Genomic DNA, 15360 nt, shown 5'->3' on the forward strand with positions numbered 1-15360 from the left:
TGTTTCCTAATTTCAACCAAATATTGCTGTTTTCCCCAATACATGATTTATAATCATGGAGGATAGCACTGAAAGTGACACAGATTCTGAAATTTCATTGTCATGTGAATCAGATATTAGTGTAGATGGCTACAGTTATGAAGAATAATTTTCTTCTGATGCGGACAGTGACTCAGAATATATTGAAACGCAGTGACCACTGTGTACATTGGACAGTCATTGAGTGTCATTACAGACAGTCATTGAGTGACATTAGGGACAGTCATTGAGTGACATTACGGACAATGAATCAGAATATATAGAAACGCAGTGACCACTGTGTAGTCATTGAGTGATATTACAGACAAGGATTTCTGGTCGCGTCAACCCCATAGCGTAGAGATTGCAGAGTCCCAAAAGGAGTTTGGTCCCTCTCATGAACCTGCCCCCCTTACAAAAGAGTTATTTACCCTGCATTGACAAAAAACAATATGTTCAATTTTTCTATAAAATTGTCTTATTGAATATCAAACAAATGATTAGTAAGTCATACATAATTACTAGAAATTCTACGAGGAGATTTTTGAAATGTCCTCACATTTAATCATATCATGTTATGAAATAAATAATTATACTAGAAATTATACAAGGTGATTTTCGAAATGTACTCACATTTAATCATGTAATTTTCCTTCCCTAGAAGCCACTCCTCATACGTTTGGTAACAACGAGTTTGTGCGGCAGCACCATACGTTCTTCGACAATCATCAAATCGAAATTTCAAATGCCTGACAATATGTTTATCCACATTTCTGCAAAAATAAGCATGCCCTTCGTAAATATAAAGTAAGCAAAAATAAGCACCCATCGTAAATAAAAAGTCTGCAAAAACAAGCGTGCCCATTGTAAATATAAAGTCGGCAAGAATAAGCATGCCCTTCGTAAATATAAAGTAAGCAAAAATAAGCACCCATCGTAAATATAAAGTCAGCAAAAATAATTGCACCCATCGTAAATAAAAAGTCTGCAAAAATAAGCATGCCCGTCGTAAATATAAAGTCAGCATAATCTACCGTGGAAAGGATAGTTCAATATTAACATTCATCTTTTTACTATGACTCAAAATTAACATGCATGCATATCAGCAGCAACAGTCAATGATGTAGAAAAGATTGCAGGTTAATACTAGTGACTCGATCCAAAGACTCGGATCAATACAGTTTATTACTAGTGACTCGATCCAAAGACTCGGATCAATACAGTTTATTACTAGTGACTCGATCCAAAGACTCGGATCAATACAGTTTATTACTAGTGACTTGATCCAAAGACTTGGATCAATACAGGTTATTACTAGTGACTTAATCCAAAGAATCGGATCACTGCAGGTTATTAGTAAAGCGACTCCATCCAAAGGGTCGGATCAAATCAAGGTGAAAGATATGGATCATTGGATTTTATGAGCTGCAAAGCATGGAATTTGATCTCATGACCCAGACCTGTCAAAAACGATGTACTTAAAACTCTATGGATCAAGCCACTGAAGCACTGATAAACTTATCATACATCCTAAAGCTATCATTCAAAAGTTAATATAAACAACTAAATTCTTTTTACTGGAATGTTTTGATTGGTTGAGATGTGTGGGTTTTTATTTTTTGCTTCGATTTGAAAACTGAACATGGGCAGTATAGATCTACTTCTCTGTGATTCTCAAGGTCACAAAGTCTCGTGAGTTTTCTATCATTCAGTTCCATGCCTGATCACCAATTTGCCTGCATGTATATAGTCTTAAATTTGTATAGGTGCTTCAATATTGAATTTTTGCTGTTTAGATTAGTAAATTGTACATATAATATAAAAATTAACACGCCTAGAACCTACACATATAACACACGGATTAATTTTCACAATTGCTGATAAGATTGTGACTGGTGTTTTTGCAGTCTCCATACACCAGAAAATTACGGTAATAAAACAAACGATCATTAAATGTTCGGAGAAAGCTGGGACTTACTTATCTCTCTTCATCTGCTCATTGGCTTCGTACATACACATCTGATCGTTCTCGTAGCACTCGTCGATGGTTGGCACCCTACGGAACTGCCTATGGTAATATACACCACGATTCTTGGCCTGCATAGGTTCTATCCATTTCTCTGCAGAAAAAAACATGATTTGTGAGGTTCATGTTGAAGTTTGGTATACCCCCCCCCCCCCCAAAAAAAATATATACCATGCAGTGTTTACTCAATATTACCCATTGTAAGGTTATTAAACTCAATATTACCCATTGTAAGGTTATTAAACTCAATACTACCCATTGTAAGGTTATTAAACTCAATATTACCCATTGTAAGGTTATTAAACTCAATATTACCCATTGTAAGGCTATTAAACTCAACTTTCATTTTCTTTCAATTTGTTTATATTGCTACAAAGGGGTGATGTAAACCGAGTAAAAATGTGTGTAAAAGTCCTGATATCCATTTCTTAATGTAATTTTTTTTTTCTTCAGTTTTTCTTTTAAATTAATGTATCTTCCAAATAATTATCACACTTGAACATACTGATTTTTGCTAAGCGTACCATGGTATACCAATACAAGAAAAATACTGTAATACCGCTCACCTCTAGTAGGTCATCTGAAAAAGTCTTTGTTTACAGAAATTACATTCAAAATATAAAGTTCATTTAATCATTGATCCCGTGGGAATCCGGGTTAGAATAGGTCCTCAGTATCCCTTGTTCGTTGTAGAAGGCGACTAAATGGGGCGGTCCTTTGGATGAGACCGCAAAAACCGAGGTTCCGTGTCACAGCAGGTGTGGCACGATAGAGATCTCTCTCTGCTCAAAGGCCATAAGCGCTGAGCATAGGCCTAAATTTTGCAGCCCTTCGCCGGCAGTGGTGAAGTCTCCATACGAGTGAAATATTCTCGAGAGGGACATTAAACAATATTCACACAAACGTTAAATGATTGTGGAGTTGGTATATACAACGTTTGCATTTACATCATAAAACGTAGACATGTAATCCATTTTGCCCTTATATTTCTGTTAACACTTACACATCAAACACATCTATGGTAGAGAGAAAACAGATTTATTGACCAAAACATTTGTGGAGAGAAAAAAACAATTTTGTAACCCATGTTTTTTCTTCATCATGTTCATAGATACTTTATTTAATAAATTGCTACCAATTACGGTACAATCACAAAATAATGCCTGTTAGAATTGATTCAAATTCAAAATCATTGGCACAACACACTTTGCTTCAGCAGGTTGGAAACATTTCCCTTACTGTACAGTGAAATATTCTCACGAAAACGCGATTATCCTTATTTAGAAAGAGTAAATATATCCTGTAGAACCAAGAAAAACCCCCGTGTAGTACATCTCTTCATGTTTCATGTGAAAAGAAGAAAAAGTGCCAAAATGTCAGATACTTCTGCAAATATATAAATCAAAACAATAACACACACGATGTGCATTGGATTTCTGCCTCCTTCCCTCTTATGCAGCAACGTTGACATGAAATTTCTTAACATGAAAAGTTGAAGAGGACAAGAAATTCAGTTTAACCCATTTTAATTGCAACAAGTTGCCGGACTTCAGGCAAGATTTCCCGAATCACTTTGTGTGACACTGGTCTGAGATTCAGATGGGGCGTCAGTCCAAATATCCAGCCTCATAAATTTTGCTGAGATTAGCTGAAAGTGTGTCGCACTCGCACTTATTCAACATTACTTTTAATCAAGACACCAAAAACACCTGTTTATGGTCATGTCTACTTTCTCGCTAAAGAGGGATAATCGCGTTTTTAGTGAGAAGATCTCGCTGTAAGGGAAGTGTTCCCAACCTATTCAAGGAGTGCGACAGTGTTGACATAAAACGGTCCAATATCCCTACCATATTTTGGCCTAATTTTTAGCTGTTATTTAGGAGGCCTGTTTCTGTTACTTAAAACTGAAATAATGAGGTCAACCTGGAGTACGGGTTCGTTTTATTCTGAGCAAAGCTCGGACGGGCCAAAGGCCCGTCCGCGAAGCAAGGCTCTAAAAGTAACACGTATGTAAAAGAAAAAAGTCAAAATCAGCAAAAGAAGAAGAGATAATCTCTATATACGTTCACAGAAATTTTCGTGATCCATATGGGCGCCGCCATTTATTTTTTCATTACCTGCTTCAACAGTTATTCGTGTTTTATTTTGAATGCCAATAATAGAAGATTCTGACGTGCAATTCGTAATTTAAACACTCAGTTTGTTCAAAGTGAATAGTATAATTATCATTGTAACAGGTTTTAGCAAATAATTACATATAAAACCGTAATATGACTAAATAGATAAACGAGTTCATGAGTTTCTTTGAATAAGTATATCAATCGGATCACGTGCTCGTCTTTTTCCGTTACGGAAATAGCCGAGTAGTTTCGATTGTAAGTACATACGATAAAATTATGGTTACTTTTTTACCATTTTGAATTTATTGGTTAATTTTGTTTAGTTATATAACGGCCTTTTTCATTGCATACGGAATGTATTATTGTTGTTTATAATTGTTTGCTTTGAAAAAGAGAAAAAAGTCGAGGCTAAATGTGACGTCACAATGCACAGTTTACGTCGCCTTGCGTTTTATTTCCCGCGTTCAATGAATAGGCGGATCCTATAAAACTGTTGTCCCCATATAAACCCCTTTAATATTGAGATGTTACTGGGTTTTTAACGCAAGGAAAATTTCATTCAAAATATATATTTTTAAATGAATCATAATCTACCGTACTTAACGGAATTATGATTACCACTTGGGGCACTCCAATGACCATTACATGCTTCGATCGGTCCAACGGTCACACCGTATACATATTATTTGAAAAATAGTGTGTACAGAGGAATTTCGGAATAAGTATTTCTATACACATTACCTCTTACATAAGTCACAGGCTTGTTGAAAGCATTTACTACGCGAAGTATGAAACTTCCATATAAATTATCTTTCAGCCGGTCTCCCATGCTAACGTGAAATTCGTGGAATTTTTGGTCTGCATCGTTCTGGTATCCTTCGTCGCTCATTTTCGCGACACGACCTAACGGAAACTGAATTTACGACTTATGGAATTATTTTATAGTGATTCAATTTCAAGAAATCAAATTATTTTCTTGTGTTTTTCAGTTATGCTTCTTTCATAAAATAGAATGCTTAGATCATATGTACAATGATCTAAAACTTTTGCAACAATTAACACGAAGTTATGAATTACCGCAAAGTAGTCTGCCTTTCCACGTTTAGTCGCCGAAATGGTAGGTCGTAGTTTGGGGAGTATGGAAATAAATCTAGCATCATCGAGTTAATATGTGTAGATTTATTTAAGAAAAATATTAAAATTAATTGATAGAACATTCTTCTATTGTTTCATAAGTAATTCATGTTCGTTTACAGTCTCATAGGAAATTTTCGGCCCCTCGCCACGGATCGAAGGCGTTCCTCCCGAAGAAGCGCTCTAGGCGCCATAGGGGAAAATGCAAGGCTTTCCCGAAGGACGAGAAATCTAAGCCCTGTCATTTGACTGCTTTCATGGGTTACAAAGCAGGAATGACCCACATAGTGAGGGATGTCGACAGGCCCGGATCAAGTAAGTACCCGACCGGTTTGCACTAACGCTTACACGGAACTTGCATGCTGCTTCTAAGCGATCCCAGCTCTGGCATATATCCAGGAGTCTGTGTTTGCCCAACTTTATTTTGTATTACTTTTAGGAGTTATGATATTGATCACTGTTCGTTACCTTCACCTTTTACGCACGTAGTTGAAAATCAGAGTCGTAAAAAAAAAAATGATGATCAGAGTAAGACCCTTCAAACTTGGAAAATTATATTTACCTAACACAACACCCCACCCCACCCCCAGGTGATTTTCCTAGGACCTGTGGGTTTGGAGAAGAGAACAACATGAAAAAGGATTAGAACACTGACTACATTGGAGTTGGAGGACATGCAGGGGTGTGTAAAAATAATCTACTAGCCTATAAACTACTGACAGTAATATAACAAAAGCTTAAAAGTGAAGTTTATACACGCAAAATGAAATCACAGGTCAGTTTTGTATCTTTATTAAAATTTATTTTAAAGCTTTTGGCAAAGTGGTGAATAAGTATAAAAATGATAATTCCATGGCATTTCTTGCTTTCCGTGGAATGTGAACCACTTTAAGTTCGAAAAAGTTATTTTTCCATGGACCATTGGTTTTTTGATTATCTCGATACTTTTCACAGTACTTGCAATACATGAAGCTCCTCTGCTCAGTGCTACTGTATCTGTCGAGCCAACATTTTCTCTTAGAAATTTTTAAGTGAAAAGACAAGTTAATGAACGTTGATCCATCTTGAAAATCCTATGAAGTTTACAATTGAGAACAGGGCAAACAGCAATTGCAAAACATGGCCCCCCGGAAACGATACTTCTCCATTTTGTCACTTAAACTGTTGTCATCATGATCAATGTGTATGCATAAAGCGGACTGAAGATCTTGACTCTGCAATAATTTGTATGTAAAGTCAACATAATGTTAACAGTTGTACACAAATAATACTTAAGACTTACTAATGCATCATTAATTTTTGCTCGCCCAGCCTGTACAATAGTAATTGCACACCTCTGACATGTACAGGAAGATTTTATAATGCCTTTAATGTAATTCATTTGCGAATTATTGGTGAGGATGGGTGGGTCGGGTAGATTTGAAATGTACATATAGTAGATGAGACGTATGATGAGAAACATGGTTACTGTCCTTGCCAGGACAGAGCTGATAAATCTTGAAGAAGCACACCATGCTGCCTTCCTTCTGAAGTCTCGTTAGGTTTCTTGATACTGTATTGTTTACGGGGAAAATAACTCGTGTATAGTGTGGGCTTTTTGTTTGCGTTTTGCTAATTTATTGTATAAAATTCAGGTATCTGTGCTTGGATACACCCACCTGTTGCTCTCTAAACATGAAAATGAGATAAAAACTCATAGTAGGCCCATCAAACTTTGAATTTATAATTTACTGGCCTCCCAATTCATTTGACTGTCCTTGGACTTGTGGGTTTATGCAAAGACTAACAACATGAAATTATTTTAACAGAATCCAACAAGAAAGAGATCGTAGAGGCTGTAACTATCATTGAGACTCCTCCCATAATGGTTGTTGGTGTTGTCGGATACATTGAAACACCCAGTGGTCTGAGAGCTTTCAAAACCATCTTTGCCGAGCACCTGAGCGAAGACTGTAGACGTCGATTCTACAAGAACTGGTATACGCTTCATTTGATCATTAATGAAAATAAAAACGAGATGCAGATAAAAAGATTTTGGAATAAATTTGTAGATTGTATTATGGTACAAAAACATGGTCACTTTGGGGGAAGGTGGGTGGGAGGAAGCTTGATAAATCTGTGCTACATATCTACTTTAATCATGTGCCCATTGTTTTTACGTCATGCAACCTAAAGTATGTATTCATTGAAATCTATACATAATCGAAGTATCACAGCTTATTTATTTGGAATATTGCTTGTTTCAGCTGTTTAGAATGGCCCATGCACATTTATGTTTAACATGGCTCCAACCACTTGTTTGGCGAGCCTTTCTTTCAGCGGCTCCTCTCGGTAGTTGGTTGTCGGAGCTGGGTCAGTATCGACCAATCAAAACACTGCTCTGATCACATGATCGGTGTCACCAGCTCCGCTCGACCAACTGGTCGATGAGCTGTGAAACTGTACTTAACCTCCGCTCCGTTCTTCTGAACGAGATGAGGTGGTACAATGGATCTTGACCCTCTGAAGGTATCGCGCCAAGAAGAAGGCCTTCACCAAGTACTCCAAGAAGTGGCAGGATGAGGAGGGCAAGAAGGAGATTGAGAGGGACTTCGCTAAGATGAAGAAGTACTGCAAAGTCATCCGTGTCCTAGCACACACACAGGTAACTGGAATTTATGTTTCTGTAACCTCGCAGAGTTACAGGGAGCTGTGCTACTGTCATCAAACAAGGTTTATGCAGTCTACTGATACAAGACAAAAGGTCTTTGACCTTGGGCCAATTCAACTTAATTGATTATTATCCCTGCCCGCCCCTAAAAAATCTGCCCAGCCCAATTTTTTTTATTTTGCAAAACTTGCGATTTCCGGAAAATTTTCATGTCCGACTCTAGTATAGCAACGTGGAAAAACCACGTGAAGAAAATAGATATGGTTTTCTTAATTTCTTGCATTCTTACGGGCGTGTATGAAAGGAAGGGATTAATATTCTTCATATCTTGAAGTTTGGTATCTTTGTGTTTGAAATTAAAGCTTAACATGGAATTTGTCTGTGAAATAAGCATAGATTGATATCCATCTGACATTATATGATGCACTTCTCTCAACAAAAACTTGTTTGTCATTAGCGTAATATTTTTATCAGAAAATAAGAATTGAAAAACAAAATCCTCCGACCCGCCCCATACTTTATGGTGACCCTAGATGATAATCTACTAATTAAGTAGAATTGGCCTTATAGTATGTAAAGATTATCCTTGTTGGTTATCTTTCCAGAGATCAGGGTCATTTCTGATCAGATTTTTAAATTAGGAGTGTAATATTTAGGTTGGGAGGGGGGATGTTGTTTCTGTCACTCTGTCTGAAACTCAAACCTTGCGAATAACTTTTGAACAGCAAGTACTAGAGCTTTGATATTTCACATGAGTATTCCTTGTGACAAGACCATTTTTTTTACCCTGTTACCTTGACCTTGGAGTTGGACATGCTTTTAAAGAATTTTACATTGGTCACAACTTCTAAATGTAAATATTAGAGTTTTCATATTGCACCTGCGCATTTCTTGTGACAAGATCATTCTACTGGTACCAAGATATTTGTCCTTGTGGCATTGGCCATCTTTGGAATTGGTCATTATTCGGGGGGGGGGGGGGGGGGGGCATTTGTGTTTCATTGTGGTATCAAATATTAGGCATTTATTTCTTGCTGTTTGCTACTGAAATAAAAAGAGAAAAGGATGTATTGTGTTGCAATAATTGTTGGAATTAACGTCAGCTTAAGGTGACTCGTTTCACCAAACCTTTATTTAAAGCTTGATTAAGCACCTTGTATGAAGCATGAGACATGTTTTTGGCAAATAAGAGGCAAGAAATTTGATTCGCAAGAGGTGTTTTAATGATGCATTGTATAAAAATTTTGTGTAATGAGCAATGTTTAAGTGAGGGTGATGGTTCTGAATTCAGATGAAGCTGTTGAAGAAGCGCCAGAGGAAGGCCCACATTATGGAGATCCAGGTGAATGGTGGCACAGTCAGCCAGAAGGTGGACTGGGCCCGGGAATCTCTAGAGAAAGCCATACCAGTAGAAAAGGTGTTCGCTCAGGACGAGAACATTGACTGCATTGGAGTAACACGAGGACGCGGGTTCAAAGGTCAGGCACATTTCATACTGCCATCACTTTCTTTTTCAAATTCTTGCGAAGCTTTGTAAAAGGAGGTGGGTAATTTCCGATTTGAAATGTACATTTAGTAGACGAGACATGTGATGAAAAGCATGGTTTTTTGAACTGATGAATCTTGAAGAAGCACACCATGCTGCCTTCCTTCTGAAGTCTCTTTTATGGTCTCTTAATACTGTATTGTTTGTAAACAAATATAATCTATGAAATGATATACTAGTAATAGCAGTTGCTTGCTACAGGTGTAACATCCAGGTGGCACACCAAGAAACTGCCCAGGAAGACGCATAAAGGTCTGCGCAAGGTTGCCTGTATTGGAGCCTGGCATCCTAGCCGAGTCCAGTTCACTGTTGCCCGTGCTGGTCAGAAGGGATACCATCATCGTACCGAGATCAACAAGAAAATTTACCGCATTGGTAAAGGTATCCACACCAAGGAGGGCAAGGTAAACCCAAATTGCGATTAGTTTTTCAGTCTTCCAAATTTGGGCATTTTGTGGAATTTTTATTTGTAGGAGTTACCTTTCTTTTTCCCTTGAACATAGAATTAGCGACTGGATGCTGAATATTCTTTTTGTGTAGACGTGTCTTTAGTCACTCCATATAAACAGTAATGCTTGTTTATAAAAGTGAAATTAATGTGCTTGAATGGACTTTTCTTAATTTAAATCTATAGATGGTTGTTGGAGAAATTGAGTTATTCCCCTTTTCGATAGTTCTATTGAGAACCTTGAATATTAAACCAACAGGAAAAAGTCCAGAAAGTATTGAATTATCTTGATGAGTGTTTCGTGCAATCATGTTTGAACTGGTTGAATTTTACAGGTAGTGAAGAACAATGCCGCAACAGAGTATGACCCTGCTGAGAAGAGCATTACCCCAATGGGAGGCTTCCCTCACTATGGAGAAGTCAATCAAGACTTCCTTATGCTGAAGGGCTGTTGTATGGGATCCAGGAAGAGAGTTATCACCCTTAGAAAGGTATTCATCTTGCACTGTAGCTTTCAGGAAAGTAATCTTGTTCTCAGGGGTCAACATTAACATTTGTCCGGTACCAGTGGAAAAACATTCCGGACAAGTGAATATTGATAGGCAATTGTCCGATTGGACAAGTGCTTTTTTTATGTAAAGAAGTCTCCAAACAATTTTGTGAAAAGTTAGAAGTACATGTGTAATGCATGGAAAATTAACTTCGATCCCGATATCAATCGCTATGTAAACTAGCTGATTCAAACTCAATCGGGATTGGTGTTCACTTATTGCGTACTACTTTCAATCATCCATGGATCTTACGAAGTCGTTAATTCAAGTCTAGATAAAATTTTGTTTTATGCGTTTGTTGTTTTTATCAAGAGAATAAGATTTTTAAAAATTGACAAGTTGATAATATTAGATCCTCTTTTGAAAATTTTTCGGACAAGTGAAGTTGAAGTTCGGACAAGTAAATATCTTTGTCCCTTGTCCGAATGGACAAGTAGGAAAAAAAGTTAATGTTGAGCCCTGGCTCTGAATAAAATGAACCTAAGATTAAATTACACATGGATTTTTACAGCTAATATTTGATATTTCTTTTGCAGTCCTTGCTGGCTTCATTCAGGAAGAAGGCTATGGAGAAGATCACTCTGAAGTTCATCGACACCTCCAGCAAGTACGGTCACGGACGTTTCCAGACCTTCGAGGAAAAGAAGAACTTCATGGGCCCACTGAAGAAGGATGCTCAGAAAGAAACTGCAGCATAAATGTCAAAAAACTGAAAATAAATTTGTGGCCCAAAGTTACGCTGTGCTATTGTAATGATTTGTTAGGGAAGGAGAAAATTTTGGCATGATCCCAGGACCCTTGCACTGCGCTAACCAGTGACCACCGAGTTATTCAGGACCCCTGCACTGCGCTTACCAGTGACCACTGAGTTATACAGAATGGTGTACAGAAATTAAAGGTCTCACAGATGTATTATGTAAATTACATTTTGTCAGAGGGTAAACTAAATTATTGTGTTGTCTGGAAGAAGGCAATCTAATTGAAATTAGATGTTGGATCCGCTTGCATACTCGCTACACAAACATCTAAAAACATCCCATAGAGGGTCACGTCAGAGGTCAAATTCGGTATCACTCTAGACTTATCGGCTTCAACAAACATTCAATGATTTTGCCAGCGGTGATTTCATTGGTCAATCGAATTTGACCTCTGACGTGACCCTCTACGGGATGTTGTTAGATGTTTGTGTAGCGATTATGCGAGCGGATCCAACATCTAATTTTAATTAGATTGGGAAGAAGGCAAATGGTTGGGGTGTATCGTTGGTACATTAACTAGTAAGAACCACAGGGACCAAGCCCGTTTTGGGCCTGAACTCTGATACTATAAATCGAGAAAGGGGTCTTAACTTTGACCCAGATAACGCTAGTATAGTCTTTTATCCGGTTATTCTCCCGCGGAAACTCCTGCAGGTTATAACTGGAAGGCTCGCCGATGTACAATGTTTATAGGACACGCATACAGATTACAAGATGTCCATGCACATCTGTACTCTATGGCAAACTGCTCGAGCTGCAGGGTTCGGATCCATGACGTAATGCATCCGATACCGCAAAAGAAGCGCGGATCTAATGTTTTCAAATGCTAATGTCAGAAACTAGTTACGGTATGTGTGATTTGCTGGTGTCCTTTGGAGACAATTGTGCTGCAACTTTCATATCGCATGCAACACAATTCTCTCGATTTCGTTTTATTTTGATCATAGGCGCTCCCCAGCTTCATTGTTAAAAAATATATATAATTATCTACTATAAACAACAATTTGTGTTTATAGTATAGTAGATATATATATTTTTTTAACAATGAAGCTGGAGAGCGCCTATGATTTTGACAGACTAGGACATTTGCCGATATAGGTCACCGGGTGGCTTCTAGCAGAGAAATTTCGGACCAATCAATTAAAATATTAAATATACGTTACTTCCTCATTAGACCGTACGAGGTAACGAATCGATAACCCTGGACTTGTGACGATAGGGAGTAGAAGGCACTGATGTTTTCGCAAGAGTTGTCTCGCTTATCCATCAGGAGACTTAACGTTAAAGTTTGATCATGCAACAATATAGATTCAACTACATGGTGGAATCTTAATTCCAATAAAAGTCATTGCAATGTATCAAATAATTTGTAACTTAATGATGCATGCATACCTAACGACAGAGTATATTGCCATCTGCATGAGCAAGGTGTCTGAGGTATATATGACGCTCAAGGCTGTAACACTAGCAGCGAGGGTTTTTTTGATTGGTTGTATATTGTTTAACGTCCAATTCGAGAATCTTTCACTCGTGGAGACGTTGCCGGTAAAGGGCTGCAAAATTTAGGCCTATGCTCGGCGCTTGCGGCCTTTGAGCAGGGAGGGATCATTATAGTGACACGGTACCTCGTATTTTTACGGTCTTTTCCGAAGGACACCCCCCCCCCCCCTTAAATCGCCTTTTACAACAGGTGAAGTAAGGGAGTACTGAGAACGGATCCCCACGGGAACCGCGAGCGTATTTAGCTCACCTGAGCTGAAGGCAGTCGTCTTAAACTTTTCACATTTTATCTTCTCCAGAACCACAGGGCCAATTTCAACCAAAATTGGCACAAAGAATCCTTGGGTGAAGGAGGTTCAAGTTTTTCACATGAAAGGCCACGCTCCTTTCAAAGGGGAGATTATAACAAAATAGTGAAAATACATTGACGAGTTTTAAAAAACCTTCTACAGAACCACTGGACCAATTTCAACCAAACTTGGCATAAAGTCTCCTTGGGTAAAGGGGATTAAAGTTTGTTCAAATGAAAAACATGCCCCCTTCAAAAGGGAGATAATCGCAAAAATATGGTGGGGGTCATTTAAAAATCTTCTTGAGAAGCACTGGGCCAGAAGAGCTGAAAATACATGAAATCTTCCTGACATAGTGCAGGTTCAAGTTTGACCCCTGGGGTAGATTGGACCACAGTTGGGGATCAGAGTTTTACATATGCGACTATCTTTAAATATGGGCCAAGGTAACTCAGGTGAGCGATGTGGTCCATAAGCCCCCTGTTTTTATCGTGCCAACTTTCTCCAAGGTCATATCCAGTCGTAGCGTTCGTCTGAAGACCTGAGTTCTGCCCCGACGCCGCGTCCAACCTACACTAACACTAACATAGGTAGTGACTGCTCCTACAACACTAACATAGGTAGTGACTGCTCCTACAACACTAACATAGGTAGTGACTGCTCCTACAACACTAACACAGGTAGTGACTGCTCCTACAACACTAACACAGGTAGTGACTGCTCCTACAACACTAACATAGGTAGTGACTGCTCCTACAACACTAACACAGGTAGTGACTGCTCCTACAACACTGACACAGGTAGTGACTGCTCCTACAACACTAACACAGGTAGTGACTGCTCCTACAACACTAACACAGGTAGTGACTGCTCCTACAACACTAACATAGGTAGTGACTGCTCCTACAACACTAACACAGGTAGTGACTGCTCCTACAACACTGACACAGGTAGTGACTGCTCCTACAACACTAACACAGGTAGTGACTGCTCCTTAAAGGGGACTAGAAGTGAAACTAGTCTGGAAATTCAATTTGATGATGGATGACCTTGAAAACTGAGGTCACAGTAGAGTACGGCTGTAAGCACCACACATAAGTCAAAATCTGTGGCATGTAGAGGTGTTGACGGCTCTACAAGAGGGGAAAATTCTCAAACATATTAGCAATTGGTCTGCTTCCATCGTCGTGCGTTTCATTAAGAGGCAACTAAACGGGTGGGTCTTTCGAACGAGACTGCAAAAACCGAGGTCCTGTGTGACAGCAGATGTAACACGATATAGATCCCTCCCTGCTCAAAGGCCGTAAGCGCCGGGCATAGGCCTCAATTTTGCAGTCCTTCACCGGAAATGGTGACGTCTCCATGTGCATCATCCATGTGAGTGAAAAATTCTCGAGAGGGACGTTAAACAATATACAATGCAAGTAATCTAAATTAAACTTAAATAGATACATGTATTTAGAAGGAGCACGGGGACCTTTATTATTATAATTGTACATCTGATGATCCCGGTGGTGAGGGGCTTTGGTTCCAGAGTTGGGCCAAAATTGTTACATGATTATTGTCTTCATCATTTGAAAGATGTCTTCTTTAATTTTGCTGATGCTGTGTAAAAACTAAATATTTAGCTCGCTATGTACACCTTGTTCAAGAGTGATGCTAGAAGCCTTTAGAAAGCTTCATGGAACGGTAATCTGCGGGTTAGAAGCCTTTAGAAAGCTTTATGGTTCGGTAATCTGCGGGTAAGCATGCAAGGACAATCCTGAGCAGACTAGGAAAAGCAGAAAAGGATGTACTTAAATCCCAGGAGCGCACATCAGAAAACTTGTAGATTTCATAGCTTTTGGGCTAGTAATAGTGCATCTCTCTTGCCCCCCCCCCCCCCCCCCCCCCAAGAGAGGGGGGGGGGTCAGAATAATCATTTTAAAAAATCGGAGGGGGCTATATCATTGCAGCTATTCCTCTAGATTTTATAAAGATGATTTGCAGTTTTATTATGTCAATATTTAATTGTAAATTTCTATATAAGAAAACAAACTACATGTACAATATACATGCATTTAGACTATGTCACCTGTGCATGTACATTGTATAGCATGCAAGATGATTACTGCGACATAGTTACATGTACACATGTTTTGTGTGTATTTTATGTTAAATTTGACGGCTAACTCTCTGTTCATCGTGCAGTCTTTGTTTCCCTTTGTCGTTTGTTTCTGTAATTATGAACTTTGTGCATTACGATGCTCCTCTGCGGGCCCAAATCGGTTGAATAAATATTCAATTCTGTAACTGTATCAGGGGCGGATCCAGGAATTG

General features: G+C 38.6%; 2 protein-coding genes across 3 annotated transcripts in view; one reads left to right on the plus strand and one right to left on the minus strand.

Annotated features, from left to right (window-relative positions):
* The window catches only part of LOC125669257 (NADH dehydrogenase [ubiquinone] 1 beta subcomplex subunit 10-like), a 6981-nt gene extending 1873 nt beyond the window's left edge, over positions 1 to 5108 (minus strand). Inside the window, exons 1-3 of one of the 2 annotated variants that reach the window (XM_048903696.2) lie at positions 4906 to 5090; positions 1997 to 2138; positions 652 to 791 (exon numbers count right to left, since the gene is read on the minus strand). In XM_048903696.2, coding sequence (XP_048759653.1) covers positions 652 to 791; positions 1997 to 2138; positions 4906 to 5053 — 430 coding nt within the window. In that variant the 5' untranslated portion in view covers positions 5054 to 5090. Of the gene's footprint in view, positions 1 to 651; positions 792 to 1996; positions 2139 to 4905 lie in introns of both variants that reach the window. The other variant, XM_056162725.1, reaches the window with a different exon arrangement.
* A 60-nt stretch (positions 5109 to 5168) lies between these two features.
* LOC125669256 (60S ribosomal protein L3-like) lies at positions 5169 to 11230 on the plus strand. The gene is made up of 8 exons (XM_048903695.2): positions 5169 to 5281; positions 5421 to 5613; positions 7107 to 7275; positions 7807 to 7942; positions 9240 to 9426; positions 9696 to 9898; positions 10278 to 10433; positions 11030 to 11230. The coding sequence occupies exons 1-8, from the start codon at positions 5279 to 5281 to the stop codon at positions 11189 to 11191; spliced, it is 1209 nt and encodes a 402-aa protein (XP_048759652.1). The 5' UTR covers positions 5169 to 5278; the 3' UTR covers positions 11192 to 11230.
* The last annotated feature ends 4130 nt before the right edge of the window (positions 11231 to 15360 follow it).

The sequence above is a fragment of the Ostrea edulis genome, chromosome 4, assembly GCF_947568905.1.
Source record: "Ostrea edulis chromosome 4, xbOstEdul1.1, whole genome shotgun sequence".
Taxonomy (NCBI): Eukaryota; Metazoa; Mollusca; class Bivalvia; order Ostreida; family Ostreidae; genus Ostrea; species Ostrea edulis.

Coding starts and splice junctions, on each gene's coding strand:
- LOC125669256 (XM_048903695.2), top strand. Junction 5,614..7,106: donor TGTCGACAGGCCCGGATCAA/GTAAGTACCCGA, acceptor TTATTTTAACAG/AATCCAACAAGAAAGAGATC. Junction 7,276..7,806: donor CGTCGATTCTACAAGAACTG/GTATACGCTTCA, acceptor GACCCTCTGAAG/GTATCGCGCCAAGAAGAAGG.